Consider the following 17,628-nt stretch of genomic DNA (forward strand, 5'->3'; position numbering starts at 1 on the left):
TTCCCCCTTATTTTTACTTTTTGATAGCAACGAAGTATTGCTTAATTGCTTTTAGGATAATTATGAATTATGAAGTATTGTCTTAATTTTTTTGAATTGAGATTAATGAAAAAGAAAATCTCGTTAAAAAAAAAGTTACCAAAGAAATTCTATTTATAAAAGTTACCAATCCACATGTTTTTGTGATAAATTTATTTTGTATTTTTAACTCACATATATTATTTGTTTTTTTTTCCTTTTTTTAGGATTTTAATTCTGTGATATTTTTCTTTACCTTTTTGTTTTGATATTAAAAATATTATTGGACCAATCTATGAATCAACTAAAAAACTGCATCCCTTATCCAGTAATCTTAAAAATACACCCTTCACATCGAATCAGTTTAATATATTTAAGAAAAGTTAACTAACTCCAGGTCTTAAGCTAGGAAATTCAAGAAATAAATTAGATCTCCTTAAATATCAAAATAACTCTTTAAAATCATATATTTCATGGTTAAAAATAATAATAAAATAAATAAATAAATAGCAAGTTATGGATAATTGATCAAATGCGTTTTATATTAAAAATAAAAAATAAATTCAAATGCTTCTTTCGAGCGAAGAATTTCTTGTTACCATTGCCATCCAGGCTAAAGAGAATTGGCTTAAAGGTGATTTTATGCAATTAGATGCATGGCTCGAGGACACCAACTACCTAACCAATTGATAGCAAATTCGTGCATAGAATAATACAAAATGATCATCCTTTTCTTTGCGTGACGTGAAACTTGGTCTACTTAAGGCCTAAAATAATCGCAATCAAGAAAGATACCCTGAACCAAATGCTTTGTTCATCACGGATCTTGCCTTGTGTAGGAGGGAGATTGCTTGATCCAACAAGTTAGGGCGACTAAATAACAATGGGAGGAGTCGTTCTCCAACTATGATTCTCACATAAAGTCCAAAAGTTCTTTTTTCACTTGCTTTTGGACAACAATGGAGAATTTTACCCGTCACCAGCTTTTCCCTGTGACACTAGCCATCGAAGACCGAGTAAAAAGGACTGGTTTATAAGTTTTCAAACATGAAGAACCAGGTTTTAACCGCACACAAAATCCAGGGACTAGAAAATAATTCACTCAAGTGAAAAAGAGAAAGTCATCTGTTTAAAGAAGAGGCATCAAGGAACATCTTTTGAGCAGGTCCACTAGAAAGGCAGATTTGTGTACTGGGTTCCAACTACGCTCACAGACAAACATCTCTGCTCCCCAAACTTTCAAAGTGGAGAATAGACATGCCTAATTGGAGCGCTGCCATGCTCACCGGAGGAGATTCCATGGCATGACAGTTTTCCCCTTCCCTTTTAGATTTTACATGAGAGATTTCTTCGAGATCTAATCAATCTCCGACAATAACCACCACTTCAAATCTTTACTTGAGGGTTCCATCAGAAACGTGGGAAATCTCTCGTCAGATAATAAGAATGATAGCACTTACAAATGAAAAGGAATGTTCTGGCCAAGTGAGTCACGTTTCCTCCCTCTGAATTTCCTCCTCCTATAATCAGAATCCAGAATCACAAGAATGGTGCTAGTTACTAGGATGATAAATCCTTCCCTGTTAATACAGTGAATGAAAGAAAAGGTATACCATGCCTCAAGTTGCCAACCAATAGATAAAAGATAGAATGGCCAACACTGTGAAAACCAAGCAGAAACGGAAAGCAAACACCAGTTAATACACTATTTCAACTACTACTCGAGGCAGAAGCATTGGGTCGACGGGGCACAGAAATTTGGAGACACCTAGCATCCCCGTTTCAATGGATCTGGGGATGTGGATGCATAAGATGGCCCAACGGCCTGAATCATAATAACAACATCCTCACCACAAAGAAATGCACGAGGGAGAAAGGGCTAGACAATGCTGTGTAATTTAAACAAAACAGTTTTCTCATACGCTAGCAGAAGAATATATGCGAAGAACTGCATTTGAAATAAATCAGTCAGCTGCTGGGATGTGTACCCAGGCATTCTCTTCGTTTACACATGCAAGTATTTAACACATTTCCATTTAAGGAAGAAAAAACGAAAAAACATTAGGAAGTAGCATGAACAATAAAGTAGTGGATTTAAACGCCACGGGAAAAGGGCTCCGTATTACCAGAGTGTCCCGCATAAAACTGCCACATCTTTCTCAAGACTCAACGACGTTATTTAGAGGAGAAGATTCAAACATCAAATAGAGTGTCTATGTTGTCTATGTACATGTGTGAGCTCAGCATTGGAAAAATTGGTTGGAAATAAAAAATACCACCTTGGCTTGTATGCACCAAAGCAATAAATAAGAGCAGAAAGCATTGAAAACATCTCTTACAAAATGATTAAAAGAACAAGGAAGAAAGAACGAGAAAAGTAAATGAAATTGCCATACTGCTCCACAAAAACTATTTAAACAGCTATTCTCATCAAAATTATCCTTGAAACATAACAAAATTGCCCAGGTAAAATCATCTTCTAGTATTTCAAATTGAATTGATGATATTGGGGATAACATCCATTTTGTATACAGTAAACACATTCATTATGAAAGTGCTGTACCTTCCACATTGACCTCTTATGTACTGGGTACTGGTAGCTTTCATCAACGAATTGAAGCGACAAGGGAGATGTCTATCCTAAATCTATCCAAAAATATTCTAGAAAATATCACAGATATGCATCTGACCTGAAGAGAAAATCTTATTTAACTGGGAAGTGAATATCATAATCCTCTAGAAAGTTAACAAATCAGCTTTTATTAATCAAAGATATATAATGTGGCAGGAAAGATGAAATGAAAGAACAAACCAGGTGTAGTGGCTCAAAACAGATCATGCGAAGATACCTCCATTAAAAAAGTGTCTGAGAACTGATTGCATTTTCGGTATACAAAGTGCCATGATTGCCCTGATGCTCATTGTTAAGAGCGGGTAAAGGGCAATGTTTCATAGTCAGAGTTGGAAAGATGTTAATACAGAGCAATGAAGTTAGTATATGGCAAGTAAATGCGACTCAAAGCAGGTCATCAGTTGTTAGGAATTAGAAATTTGATGGCGATGGATCTCGTGAAGAAGCAGACCTCTGGCCCTATTGACAGCATTACAGCAAAGGCATATATGCTCCTCGAGATCCTTGAGCTGTTCAATGAAATTGAGATGGTTTTTTTTAAGCCGTTCCAAAACCTGTGAAATGGGATGCAAGTCCTTACCGCTCTCCAATCCAATCTGAATAAGATGCTTATCACACTCGACAGCATCATACAAACGAGCAACACGCCGTTCAAGGGTAGCAAGTTGATTGTTCAGCACATATGTACCCCTAGAAGCAGAATCAAGTTGCTCGACACGGGCAAGCTCTTTCTTAGTCAAGCGGCGAGGGAGACACGGCAGTGTGCATATCGGGGTGGCAGCAATGGCAACAAATGCATGACTTGCGATTCCCACAGCAGATACTACAACAGCAACAACAGAGCCAATGACGCAAAGGGCAGAGCCAAAAGTGGCTCGGCGAACTAGGTGGATTCTAGAGCGTGACTTGCGGATTCGCCGTTCTAGTTGCTGCTTCAGTTCCGAAAAGCACTGCTGCATTTCATTAAAGTTATGCGATTCGGGGGAAGGGAAAGGGTTGCCAAAGCGATCAAATTGGAGAAAGACATCAAAAGCACAATCGCATTGTGATTGAGACAGGGATTCTGAGTCAGTAGGAATAACATCCAGAAGTTTATGAAGAGGACCATAAAGAGCACGGGCACGATAAACACTCTGTTGGAGAAGAATGCAGAGTTGGCTAGTGTTTTCGCTGTTGTCAAAGTAGGTGGATACAAGTCGAGTGAGAGTGTTAGGCTTGGCGTCACGAAGAGCTTCTTCCACACATTCTCGATTTGGTTGAAGAACTTGAGTCATATGCAAGCGGTTAGCATCCTCCTCATTGTGATGATCATGAATTTCTTCAATTTGAGTTTCGTCATTATGAATCCTGGACCACATCTCGTTATAGGAATTGGTCTGGACAGCGAGGGTGTATTCGCGAGTGAGGTTAACAGTAGGGGATGGCTGTGCGCTTGATCTTGGTGTTCCATCCGCGGAGTTCCCAGCTGATTACAAACAGAATTGGATTCATTCAGACATTTACACAAACACGTTACAGGCATCACAAAATCTGACTTCGAATAAGCCAATCTGACCTTGCGAAGCCGGAGGGCAGTTATAATCACCGTTGTTTGGAGGTGGTGAGTGTGTTGTGGATGCTGCTGAAGATGTTTTGAGAGATAGGCACTGCATCATCTCGATCTGGATGAGTTGTGTACGGTCAAAGTTCCAACTCCAAGCATGGACAATGGATCTTTATCTTCTTCTAGGCTTGTTGATGGCTACTGATGATATCGGAATTGCCCAAGTTGAACCAACGATCAATTTCAGTAGGAAAGGAGATGGACAGAAGAAAGAGTTTTTGATAAGCCACCCACGCCGCTATCTCTTGCGCCTGAATAAGGAGACGGTGGCTGCTCCCGTTGCTGTTCCTTGCTCATCCAAAGTTGAAAGATGGCAACCTTTTGACCAAGGTAGACTTCACTTTGTCATTATAAATAAATTAAAGCCCGCTTTCCCTCTACAGTTTTAATATCTCGTTATTACTCTGGTAGTTTCCATAAAGTTCTAATGTTACCCCTCACCCTTATAAGATACACGGGGATTTGAATGGAAAAAAGAGAGAGAAGTGTGTGTGAAATCTAAATAATGCAGCTATTTGCTAGTTATTTATCAAAATTACCTTCTAACAAACCAAAGAGATATGATATGAAAAATTTCCAATTATTAGGATAGAAGTTATACGAGCCATATATGCTTCGCTTCTGTCTCTGTTGTAGATTACTATCAATTTTATTTTTTTTCATTTCAAAAACATTTTAATAAAAATAAAATTTCTTTTCTTCTATGTTTTAATTTTTTCTTTATTTTTTTATATTGTTTTGATATGTTGATATATAAAAATAATAAATTTTTAAAAAATATATATTATTTAAATACATTTCAAAAAAAAAAAAAAAAAAAACCACTTGAAACTAATCAAAAGCAGATAAATTGCCCCATCTCACATAATAACACCACTTCAAATCTTACATGAAGTTTACATCAGAAATGCTGATTTCCATTTCTGCAATACAGACATCTATCATGAACTATCAGAAATGATAAAACTTCCAAATGAATAAGAAAATTTAGTCCGAGCCAGAGTTGTGTGTTCTGCGCTCCTTGTCTTTCTTGTGTTTCTTCTCATCAGAACCACGAGAATGGTGTTTCTCGTGCCTATCATGCTTTTCACGTTTTTTCTCCTTCTCGTATTTCTTCTCTTCATGCCTCCTCTTCTTCCGGCTGCTTTTGTCCTCCTCAGGTTTATCTTCTTCGGAGTTCCCTGCCGGTGGATCAGGCATAGCCACCTTAACTGGCTCAGGTGAAGCCTCCTTGCTAATAGATGGAAGAGTACTTGGGTCTTCCCAAGCCCGAGGTGCCCTGCAACAGGAAGTTCAAATCAAACATAAAAAATGATGAAAAAGAAATGAAGAACAGTTTAATAGAATGCTACATGCTGGCACAACAGCCTCGATAAACCTACAGGCTAGATGGAAATATCAGAATATTGCGTGTATAAGCATCACTCAGATACAGTATTATGGCCAGCTGCTGGCCTTTAGTGCACCCAGGAGTGAAGAGAACTAGAATACCATGCGAGTTTACAGTATCCTAACACATAAGCATGGGCAAACAATTCTACAAGTGCACCAAATAAAAAAAAAAACACCATATGATACATGGCATTGAATCTTGATGCATAAATATGTTACAAGCCCAGGTAGAATCACACTAGTATGTTGAACATAGCAATTATACGATGCATGTCATTAGTGACTTAATACCTTGAGAAACCGAGACCATCAACCCGTGCTGCATCTGCATGCCCAGCCCCCAAGTCCTCTGCCGTAGAACCTCGCTTAACAAGTTCTGTATACTCATGTTTATCAAGACGATTTCCTTGAGGTCGGCTAGATCGCTTTGGAGCTAAGCCAAGAGCCTCCCTCATGGACCGCTCTTCCTCTTCCTTGATTCGTTTTATCTCTTCTTTCAAGGCATCTTCATTTGAACTCCCAGATTTTTTATCCCTGGCATACCAATGTAAATCCTTCCCTGTAGAAAAAATGAATGAAAGAAAAGGTTGAAAAATTCTTAATGATAGTGCTCCTCAAATTGCCAAGCAATAGATAAAAGATGCCAAGAATAACACTCTGAAAACTAAACAGATACAGAAAGAGAAACATCAGTTAATCAACTATTTTGACTATAACTTATACTGAGAACTGCTCAAGGCAGAGCCATTAGGTCCAGAAATTTGAATATACCTAGCACCCACTTTAAATGAATCTAGGAACGTGGATGCATAAAATGGAAAAACAACCAAAATCATGATAACAGTGTCCTCCGTGGATCTTTTCAACACACTCCACTGAGCAATGTATCAGGGGAAGAAAAGGCTGGACAAACCTGTATACTCTTAAGAAAAAACAATTCCCTCACAGGGTACAATAACAACACAAGCCAAAACTACTTTGCAAGCAATCAGTTAGCTGATGAGATGTATCCCTAGAAAGTACTTTTTTATCCATTTACACTAGTGACTGTTTTACACTAAATCTCCAATTACAAAATGTTATGAAGCACTGTGGATGGATAGGCAGTAAATTTGAACATCAAAGAGTATAAAAAAGAAGTGCTGCATTACTGAAGTATCACATACAAGACCACCTCTAAACAAAAGAAGAAAGGAGCCCCACATTACACAGGTATCCCATAGCGGACAGCTATGTCGATCTCAAGACTCAAACCCCACACACCTCGCCCAACCAAATACCTTCAGGCCTGTTTGGGAATGCCGCGCAAACCGTGTTCCCTTAAATTTTGATTTGGTTTTTTTTTTTTTTTTTTTGCTGAAAATTATTTATTTATTCATGTTTTTAGATCGTTTTCATGTACTGATATCAAAAATTATTTTAAAAAAATAAAAAAATATATTATTTTAATGCATTTTTAAACAAAAAGCACTTTCAATAACAACCCCCACAACAATCCCAAACACAATTAAAGAAGAAGAACTACCAATCCACCAGAGTCATGAGCAAACCACCAACGCAACAGCATAAAAACTCTAAACATGGTTGTTAAATCTCTCTTAATATCATAAAACAAGCTATAAACAAATCCGGCAGAAGAGTCGTACACTAAAATTCCATTTACAAGTTCCAATAAACAAAAAAAAATCCCGTTTGTACACTGAAATTCTCCGCAACCCATTCCCCCTTCACCATCCATTCAACCAAAAACACAAAAACCAGACAATAAGTAAGAGCAGAAGCCACCAAAAACACGACAATTCAAGGGGAAAACAAGAAAAGAATTTACCTTTCTGCCATCTACCAACAGGAGCTTTAATACTGTGACCAAGATAATTCTCTCTGTGCTTATCTGCCTTAACATCATCCCAACTAAATTCTGCAAACAAAAACCAAAAATAAAATTATTTTAACACCGGAAATTAACATTGCCAATCGAACCCTAATTAAATCACGTATGTAGAGAGAGGAAGCTTACGATCTCGTCCTCCGCGAACGCCTCCTCTGGTTGGATGATACATAGTTTTTTTATCGTTTCTTTAATGGATGGAGTTGAAGCTGGAAGCAGAAGAAGGGATCGAGACGACTTTCTTCAATGGATGCTTCTGCAAGTATTTATCTCGCTGGTAAACAGATGTCGTCCATTTATAAAACGACATGTCGTCATTTTAATGTAATGCTTGACTTCGGCTTTATGACTTCTTTTTTTCCTTTGAGGTTGGAAGACACTACACGTGCTCATGGTTCTAGATCCCGTTTTTGTTGCGGTAAAACTGATTTTTTTTATTAAATTTAAAATATTTTTTGTTTTAATTTTTTTTAGTGTTTTTAAATATATTTTGATGTGTTGATGTAAAAAAAAAAAATTAAATTAAAAAATTATTATTTTAATATATTCTTAAATAAAAAAATAAAAAATAATATTTATTACTTTTAAATACATCCCTAATATGCTCACGGCATGTTATTTGTAGTTTTAAAATTATGAGGTTATAATATAAGCTGAATTGATTCCATTGTTTGTAAAACATAAAATAAAATAATTTTAATAAAATAATTCAACACATTGATGTTTGAGTTTTGACAGGAATATACATAAATTATTTTGATTAACCTGGATTTTTAACAGGTTTATCTAGATTTCATGTAAATACTAACTATGCACATAGTTTTAACATATAATGTTTCATGTTAATTTTTAAGATAAGTAAATAGAAGAACGAGCAAACATTGTGTAATATGATGCCATGAAATGTTTTTAGACCAGCACTAGTTCATGTTGTAAGAATAGTTTTTTTTTTCCTTTTTTCCCACAACCAATTAAAATTTTATAAAATGCCATAATAAATGACTAGTGATTTATTTTACAGGTTAATAGTGAAATGAATAATAAATTAATAGCTAATGAGAATAATTAGTTGTTTCGTGTATTTGTTTTCAAATTTTTCAATGCTTCGTATTAATTGGGAGAGCTAACTGATAAAAAGGATCAGCCTAAAACTGTAACTGGCACAGGGGTCCAATCACGAATTCATGTTAATACAACGAATAATAAATGGACTAAAATAGCAAGAACTAAGAATTACAAGCAGCAAACGTGTTGTTCAAGTAAAATAACATTTAAATAACTCGCTTATCAAGGCACGTTTGTTTATTTAGGTGAGAAGCATTTTTTTTTTAAAAAAAACTTTGGTTTTAAAATAAAGTTGTTTTACATTTTTAGAATATTTTAATAGGTTGGTATTAAAAATAAATTTTTATTCAATAAATTTTTAAATAAAAAAATATTTTAAGGAATAATCACAACAATCAATATTAAATGTATTTTAAATTAAGAGAGAGAGAGAGAGAGAGAAGGAAAAGAATGAATAAGGTTTAGTGGAGATGAGGAGATGGATAACTCTTTGTCCAATTAAAAGACGCCGGCGATAATTCTTTTTTCAAAACGCCTGGACTCACAGCGGCGTTCTCTCCTCTACCATCGTTCTTTTGATCTCACATCAAATTGAGACTGTTTTTATAGATAGCATGGTACTAAGGGGACTTGATAAGTTTTTCCAGGCAGTTTTGGATGTTAGGTCTGGGGGACAGAAAATTTTTATAATTTATAATTCTTGTTTTGAACATGAATTCACCCAAAAAAAAATATCCCATGGATGAATTTATTCTATCTCTCTATTTATATATTTTTAATAAAATATATTTTTATTTTTTATTATTTCTATTTTTACCTCGAGATTGAAACTAAACTCTGGAAAAGTATACTCCTAATATTTATTTTCTTTGTTTAACAAATGAAAAATCTGTGGCCCAACTATTTAACTGGGCCGAAGCACCTTACCCTTGGGCTTCATCTATCAAACGACGTGTCAACTGCCAGAAGGTTCTAGTTCTAGAGGTAGGAGCTCAGCGTAAGTTTCCCGTATCCGTGTCAAGAAAGAAAGGTTTCTAAGGAAAGCAAAGCGCCCGCCCACAAAACATGGCTCCAAGATCCGCACTGAGCCGACTCAGCTTAATCACTATTCGCTCGATGGAGTCAACTCGTGGAGCTACTCGCTACTTCAGTGATGGAAAAGGTCGAGTTCTGAGCGAAGAGGAACGCGCTGCTGAAAACGTTTATATTCAGGCCTGACCTCTTATCTCACCTTTCCCCATCTCGCAACCTCTCTCTTATTGCTATTATATTCTGCTTGGTTGCTGAGAAAGTGTAGGAAAATGAAAGAAATCTTTGCTCATAACTTTGGTGATTGATTGAGCTTAAGAAATGTTTTGTCGTTTTTGTTTGAGCTTCTGTTTGTTTGTTGAGAAGGTGTAGGAAAATGAAAGAAATCGTTGCTCATAACTTTGGTGATCGATTGAGCTTAAGAAATGTTTTGTCGTTTTTGTTTCAGCTTCTGTTCGTTTGCTGAGAAGGTGTAGGAAAATGAAAGAAATCGTTGCTCATAACTTTGGTGATCGATTGAGCTTTAGAAATGTTTTGTCGTTTTTGTTTCAGCTTCTGTTCGTTTGCTGAGAAGGTGTAGGAAAATGATAGATATGGGAAAAATATCAGAGTATTGTGAGTTAAGTTAAATGATAATGAAGTTATTTACATCTTTGTCATCGTTTTTTTTTCTTTGGTAGCTGAGAAAGTGTAGGAAAATGAAAACGATAGGAAAAGATAAACTAAATTAAATTATTTTATGAGTTAGATTTAGGGTTTGCTTCAACTAATCACAAGTTTGCAATCAAATAGAGCTTGATGATTGAAGTACCAGTCGATTTGATTTCTGCGATAGATGATTGTATGGTGATTTTTTATTTTATTTTTTTCGGTGTGTCTGTGGGTTTGTAGAAAATGGAGAGGGAAAGGTTGGAGAAACTGAAGCTAAAGCAGGAGAAGGAGAAGGCAGAGAAAGAGAAACAGGGTGCTGACAAGGTAATTTAAATTTAGTAGCTTGATGATGTTTGTTCCTCATTTTTAGGTCAGAATGATCGAAACATTGCTCCTATTACAATATTTGGGCTGTTATGTTCGATTGTTGTTTAAGCATGATTAGATGTGCAGTTTTTTGTCAATGGAATGGAGCAAGAAGATGTGGCTGGTTTACTTAGGTGTTTCAAAATCAAAATTCCCTATTATCACCAACATTGATGTTTAAAGTAATAACTAATTACTGCTTGAATGATTTAAATATTTGTTGAGTAATTGAATCTAAGTACATAGATTCCCTGTTATGAGTTCAATTCCCAACATCATTTCGTTGATGTTTCGTGTCACCGATTGCCAAATGTTAGCAAATGCATACCTTTTTCCTCTCCTCTTTGACATGTGTTTTGAGTTTTGAAGAACGAGCACCTAAGCATATGATTCGTAGAATGGTGGTGCAGCATTGATCTCCTAAATTACCGTTGCAGATTTCTAATTCATTTATTTGTTTGGTTATTCAAATCTGCCTTTGAAGATTAAGTTTAATCGACTTCAATTATGCCTTTTTTTCAGAGAATTGAAGGGAGCCAGAAAGCCTGATGGGGGATCCATCTGCACCAGATAATGATGATCTTGCTGTGGTAAAAGGCATGTAAAATAATGACTCTCTAGGGAGATGTAGTGGTTGCACAGAGTTGTCTTCGGAATACTTTTGAACAGTTATAAACATAACCATGTTCTTCTATGTAGCTCTGCATCTGTTGATAGTTTTCCTATCCTAACTTTGAATGATCTTGATCCAGGGTTCGTTTTATCTCTTCTTGTTGATGCTCTGGATGATTTCATGTGGCAATTCCTGTTGCTTCACCGAAAACCAGCTGACCTACCCGCTACCAATTTTCTCCAGGACCATTGATTTCTGATTATTTCTCTGATTTGACTAACTGGATTCATTTTTTCTTTCCTTCGAAGATCATGAAAAAATCCGAAGGCATTCAAATACAGCAACGAGCTTAAAATGATTATCACTCTTAACAGAAGGGTATAAATTAGCTCTTATTGAAAATTCATGACTTTGATGTACGAACAAACATTAGTCGACTCTCTGAGCCAAGAGAATAATTATTGATTGCGTGGAATACAAAAGTGCAGGCCTTTTTTGAGCTATCTAGGCTTGGTTCAGGGCTTGCCAAAGCCGGACTTGATCTTTTGAATGGTATAAACATCGGTCTTGAATGCTTTGGCAAGAATTCCATCATCAATTCCTGTTGAGAAGACAGCCAACGGCACAGAAACTGTTCCGGCATTTGCACTACCAAAAGAAGAAATCGCAACAGCTGGTTCTTTGGTTGGGTTGGACTGATAGTGTACCAGACGCTTTGGGAAAATGAACACATCTCCAACTCGGAGTTTTTGGGTGTAAAGCACATTCTTGGTGTAAACAAATCCAACATCCAAGCTACCATGCACAGGGAACTCATTCATGGTAGCTTTTGTTAAAGTGAAGTTTTGAGGAAATTTGGCAAGAACCCCACGCATTCCTGTGTAGGTGAAGAACTTTCCATCGACACTTGTGTTAGTTGGTGCGACGAAATCCGAAAGGATATCAGGATCACTTGCGAAGACCATATTGACTGCACTGACTAAGGAAAGTAGGAATACAGAAAGGGAAACTGGTTTGAGAGAGTTCATGGCTATGGTTGACAAGCTGCAAGCTCAATAGTCGAATTCCGAGCTTTCGAGTTAGTGATTCAGTTTTGTGCTGACTGGATTTAGTTGTCTGGATCATTGTATGGCAATGCCTTTATAGCTCCTTTAAGGTTGAAAAACGTTGTCTACTTGCTAGAAAGTGCTGAAATTTTCTATGTTTGTTTCATGTTTTCACCGAAGAAGTCAGACAGCTAGCTAGGAAATCGACTCTTCTGCGATTTTCAGGGCAGATTCTGTACCAGAAGACCTTATCGAAAAGGGTCTTTTTATCTCTTTCACCTTCACTTCATAGTAGGTATATACTGCCTCAGGACATCCTTACAACCTGGCTGATGATGGCTCAATGTCTTGATGACAACTTGAATTTTAGGCATATTCTGTATTCGTGTGGATTTGAGGCGAAAGAAGTGTAAATTGACAATGCCAAGGAATTCCATCCCGAGCAAGGCCTGCAAAACAAGTATAAATGGGTACCTTGTTGAAGGCACTATGGCGTAGCAGGTTGTAGTTGGATCATTAAGGATTATTTTAAGGATTCGTCTTGGTATCAGTCCTAATCTTCGCCTGTTTCCAAATAGCAGTATCTGGAGATGCAGATATAATCTCTGATTTTATAGTGCCACCAAATGTCACGAAAGTTGATGGCAGGTTGTTCACTTGTACTGCTTTACGGTCTCTTGTCGGGGCTAAACCACCAACATCTTTCACTGCCTCAAAAGTAAGCATGCCGGAGTTTCCAGCTCTCAATGGACAAAGTGTTTCTTATGCATTTCTACAGTATCCAGCAGGCACGCTGAACCCTCCTCGCACTCATCCTCCGTCAGCTGAGCTGCTGTTTCTTGTCGATGGTTGCCTTGAAGTGGGATTTGTTGGCACAGCTAACAAGCTTTTCACACAGACACTCGAAGCTGGGGACATGTTTGTGTTTCCAAAGGGACGTGTTCACTACCAGTATAATAATGATCCTAAGAATCTGGCCGGAACCGTGTCAATTCCAAGCACTCTGTTCACAACTGGCGTTGATAGTGGGATTTTGGCAGAGGCTTTCGAGACTGATGTTGCTACCATAGAAAAAATCAAGGCAGGTTTCGCCTAAAGCAGGGAGATGGAGCTCTAACATAACCATGCATCCCAGTTTTTTTTCGTCTTATTTATGTACTGAATAAGTGATGATCACAGCTCAATGAAGGGATTTGTGGTGATTTTACTTTCATTTAGTGCATTTCTTCGTTTTATCTCCTGTTAAAAAGTTTGTTTCATAATATACTGATACGGAACAAAGAACAAAAAAAAATTTAAAGAAAGAAGAAAAAAATAAAGCTTTAAAGAAAGAAGTTAAAAGTTAAAAGCAAAGAAAAGAAAAGAAAAGGCCTTTAAGAAAAGAGAATTTAGATAGGGAAAAGTTGTTATTTTTATTTAATTATTAAAAAGTGTCTCACAAATTAAAATAAATAAATATAAATAGCATAACTTTAAAACATCTAAATATTAGGCTCGGTTTATCAATTAAAATTATTTAATATAAATAATTCAAATAATTCAAATAAAACAATGAAATAGGTTTAAATAGACTTAATTTTCCAATCAAAGAGTGACACACGATGTCATTTTATTATGTTTTCATCAATTAAAACAGCTTAACATAAATAACTTAAATAAATAAAATAAAATAATAAAATAGATCCAAATATTTATTTCAATACCAAGATGCAGTTATATGTGACATTTAAATCCTGTTTGAAATTATGATAGCAATTCAAAATGTTTTTTACTTTGAAATATATTAAAATAAAAAATATATATTTAAAAAAAATTAAAAATATATAAAAAAATTATTTTAAATAAAAAAATTAAAACTTTTAAAAACACGATGCAAAAGACTTCCTTAGCCTAGTATAACAGCAAGATCATTCCTTTTTGTTTCTTTCTTGATTGATCTTTTTTTTTTTATGATTCATTTTAAGGGTTAATTAAGCATTTTTATCTGGGAATCATCGATAAACTTTTATTTCATAAAAACAGTGCTCTCTTATATTGATTTTGCTAGTTTTCAATAATAAGATAAGAGAAATTATAAAAAATTTAAATTTAACACGGCATCAGAGTTTGAATAGTCAGACAGCTTGGGACCTGACGTTTAGAGCACGGTGTATAACTACTCATCTAAACAAAACGCAAAATGGTCACTTGTGATATCTAGATAAAGTAGGATTCAAGTTGAAGCCGGCACTTCTTTGAAATAAAATCACCAAATAATTTGTTTTATTAAACAAGATTCATTCTTTCTTTGCTGAAACTCAAAGAAAAGGGTAAAAACAATCAGGTAGAACAAGTGATTAAAACTACTTATACCGAGAATAGCAAAACCAGGATCATGTTAGGCCTTCACTGCAAGACCTGCTTTGAGCTTCTGGATAGTAGCAACATCAGTTTTAAGAGCCTTGGCCAGGATATTATCATCAATGCCAGTAGCAAACACAGTTGTGGGCACAGATACAGTGCCGGCATTTGCACTGCCAGAGGCCGAGATAGCTGTGGCAGGGTTCTGGGAATCTGCCATGCCAGCTTCTGTCACCTTGAAGTTTGGTGGGTGGTCGCTGTCAAAGAAGCCTCTGAGGGCGGTAAAGGTGAAGAAATCCCCATCGATCTTTGTTAGATTTGCCGGGACTACAAAGTCTGTGATGATATCAGGATCACTCGCTGTGACCGTAGCAATGAATGTCACAAAAAGAAGTGCAGTTATCAAGCTTGAGGCCATGTCAGTGCTTATATTTCCTTCCAGCAAATTGAGGACCTTGCAGAATGGATGATTTTTGCTTTCTGTGTTGAATCCCGATCAATACCACTGCATCAGGCACTTGTAATGGTGCCCTTGAACATTGTTTGGCATGCGTTAACAATGTCAATTGCTGGCTTGATGGCCAGCTGTGATCGACGAGGTTCTCTAGGTTTCTCTGCCCTGCTTCAACCGGAACCAGGGCAACAGGACGGCTTAAACATGCAATTACAAGGTTTCAAGCCTTCCCTTAATTTAACATTCGTCAAATATTCTCATATCAAAAAATAATTTTAAAATATAAAAATTATTATTTTAATATATTTTAAAATAAAAAAATACTTCAAAAATATTCATTGTTACACTACCAAACATTATCTTAGTGTAGTAGCCAATCATATTTCAAACTATAATTGGCCGTGTAAAAAGTACTTAAATTAAAGAGTGTTTGAAAATGTGATAGTGATTGTTTTTTAAAATGTTTTTTACTTGGAAATACATCAAAATAATATTTTAATATATTTTTTAAAAAATTATTTTTAACACAAATATATTAAAATAATCTAAAAATACTAAAAAAATATTAATTTAAAATAAAAAATTAAATCTTTTTAAAAAAACACTCAAAACACAAAAATATATAATTTCTTAGGCGTGAAGAAAGACGGGCTGTAAATGACACTTATCCACAAAGGATGATTCAAACACAACCTCGGACTTTTGAGCACATCAATATCGACAGTGATATGTTGAAGAAACATGTAACCAAGGGACAATAGTTGCGATTGTTTCAATAAAAACCACACCCCTCCCTCCATCACATGCAAAATCCTGTCTATTTCTACATCCAATTTCATTACTGATTCTCATTTCTTGGGTCTATAACAACGTTTTCAACCTCGATTGGATTTTACATTGCCAAAGATATTTCCTTTTTTTTTTTGTATTATAAAAGGGTTACTTAAAAACAAAATCTAAGTTTTTCAAAAAAAAAAAATATTTTTGTTTTGTATTGTTTTAATGCACTAGTATTAAAAATAATTTTTTAAAAAAAAATATTATTTTAAACTACAATAGAACTTCGATATATACAATAACATTGATTACCTAAATATAAAGTTTAAAATCCAGTGTTATTAAACCGGTTTCAGGATTAGCTGGAAAAATAGGTTTAGGTTATTAAGTCATGATATAATTCATAGGTATTAAATCAATACAAGTCAATTATTTTTATTTAAACAATGCTATTTTTTAAAAAAAAATGGTTGGTCTAGTTTAGACGAGTCCATGGAATTATATATTAACAAGATTTTATTAACTTAGTTTTCCTTCAATTTATTTGAAAATTTAACTCAAATTAAACTTCAAAACACAGAATTTTTAATTGAACTAAATTGAGTTTAGCAACAATTATATAATACTACTCTGGCCTATCTCAGTCAAAAAAAAATATTATAGTCCATCATCCATATCCAAATACAAGTCTAGAAGCCAAATTTATCCCAGTAATGATAATAAAAATCTCTGACGTGGCAAATTAAGGTTATCCAAAACTCTGTCTCTGGGCTGCTTTCGAACCAAGATTCCAAGTGGAAGACAAGTGCCAAGCACCCATTTCGCCACGTGGATAGAGAACTTGAAATGAACAACAAGACTAAACTGGCAGTTTGAAAAGGAAAGGAGAAAAGCCTTGGCTGGGCACGGCTTGTAATTATTAATTATTCTAAAGTGACAGCTGCTACGCCAAGAGGCACCAGACGTCAACCTCCGACCGACAGGGCGGTGACCACTTGCCGACACTGCCATAAAGATGAGCACCTCCAACTGGTAAGCCGTGATCCATTTTCACCTGAATTCCATGATGGTTGCCCATGGCCTATGACAAAAGACAACTAGCTTTATCTTTATTAACAGTGAGGTAAAATTGATGGTATGGTGATATTTTTGGTTTCATGATTGAAAAACTATTTCATGCATAGATTTTTTAAAAAACAATATGGCTTATATTCCAGGAAATAACTCTATTATTACATGAATAATTTATTTAATTAAATCGCGCGTGTGTGTGTATCAATTCACTACTAAAGTTGTATGATTTTCATTGCCATTCTTGTAAATTGTTATTATTTTTAAAAATTATTTAAATTATATCAATTCTGTTGTGATTGTCAATTAGCATATATAAATTAATTTAAATAAATAGAGTACAAAAATAATAGTTACTCGTGAAATACTGGGGATATTTCGACTCATACTGTTTATTTTACTATTTCTTTTCCTTGAGAAATCGGTTGGAGTAAATTTATAGAAATGACCACAAACACTAATTACTGTCTGCACTGACAAAAAAAAAAGGTGTTAAAGCAACTCTATTTTAATCTTATCCCAATTAAGCTAAAGGCTGTTAACAATAAAATGACTGTAATTAATTAAATCCCATTAAACAAAAAATAAAATTAATTACAGTGAGGCAATTATTTTTAGCTTACGCAACGTTAGCCAACCATATATTTCGCAGCCAATTTTGTGCTGGAAACAAAAAAAAACGA

At 35.3% G+C, this 17,628-nt stretch overlaps 6 protein-coding genes across 6 annotated transcripts; 2 read left to right on the forward strand and 4 right to left on the reverse strand.

Annotated features, from left to right (window-relative positions):
- Positions 1 to 2,851: 2,851 nt before the first annotated feature.
- On the reverse strand, positions 2,852 to 4,953 carry LOC118060092 (UPF0496 protein At3g19330). Its single transcript, XM_035073226.2, has 2 exons — positions 4,206 to 4,953; positions 2,852 to 4,115 (listed from the first exon to the last, which is right to left on the reverse strand). Exons 1-2 carry the CDS (start codon positions 4,303 to 4,305, stop codon positions 3,055 to 3,057), a joined length of 1,161 nt encoding a protein of 386 aa, XP_034929117.1. The 5' UTR covers positions 4,306 to 4,953; the 3' UTR covers positions 2,852 to 3,054.
- A 132-nt stretch (positions 4,954 to 5,085) lies between these two features.
- LOC118060093 (uncharacterized) lies at positions 5,086 to 7,821 on the reverse strand. Its single transcript, XM_035073228.2, has 4 exons — positions 7,663 to 7,821; positions 7,474 to 7,563; positions 5,937 to 6,204; positions 5,086 to 5,532 (listed from the first exon to the last, which is right to left on the reverse strand). The coding sequence occupies exons 1-4, from the start codon at positions 7,703 to 7,705 to the stop codon at positions 5,241 to 5,243; spliced, it is 693 nt and encodes a 230-aa protein (XP_034929119.1). The 5' UTR covers positions 7,706 to 7,821; the 3' UTR covers positions 5,086 to 5,240.
- Positions 7,822 to 9,594: 1,773 nt separating this feature from the next.
- LOC118060095 (uncharacterized) lies at positions 9,595 to 11,407 on the forward strand. Its single transcript, XM_035073230.2, has 3 exons — positions 9,595 to 9,810; positions 10,519 to 10,602; positions 11,167 to 11,407. Exons 1-3 carry the CDS (start codon positions 9,664 to 9,666, stop codon positions 11,191 to 11,193), a joined length of 258 nt encoding a protein of 85 aa, XP_034929121.1. The 5' UTR covers positions 9,595 to 9,663; the 3' UTR covers positions 11,194 to 11,407.
- Positions 11,408 to 11,772: 365 nt separating this feature from the next.
- LOC118060094 (germin-like protein 9-3) lies at positions 11,773 to 12,222 on the reverse strand. Its single transcript, XM_073411940.1, has one exon. It carries the CDS (start codon positions 12,220 to 12,222, stop codon positions 11,773 to 11,775), a length of 450 nt encoding a protein of 149 aa, XP_073268041.1.
- Positions 12,223 to 12,769: 547 nt separating this feature from the next.
- LOC118059804 (germin-like protein 9-3) lies at positions 12,770 to 13,552 on the forward strand. The gene is made up of 2 exons (XM_035072773.2): positions 12,770 to 12,773; positions 12,837 to 13,552. Exons 1-2 carry the CDS (start codon positions 12,770 to 12,772, stop codon positions 13,397 to 13,399), a joined length of 567 nt encoding a protein of 188 aa, XP_034928664.1. The 3' UTR covers positions 13,400 to 13,552.
- A 798-nt stretch (positions 13,553 to 14,350) lies between these two features.
- Positions 14,351 to 15,312, reverse strand: LOC118060096 (germin-like protein 9-3). Its single transcript, XM_035073231.2, has one exon. It carries the CDS (start codon positions 15,059 to 15,061, stop codon positions 14,681 to 14,683), a length of 381 nt encoding a protein of 126 aa, XP_034929122.1. The 5' UTR covers positions 15,062 to 15,312; the 3' UTR covers positions 14,351 to 14,680.
- Positions 15,313 to 17,628: the final 2,316 nt, after the last annotated feature.

The sequence above is a fragment of the Populus alba genome, chromosome 10 (genome assembly GCF_005239225.2).
Source record: "Populus alba chromosome 10, ASM523922v2, whole genome shotgun sequence".
Lineage (NCBI taxonomy): Eukaryota > Viridiplantae > Streptophyta > Magnoliopsida > Malpighiales > Salicaceae > Populus > Populus alba.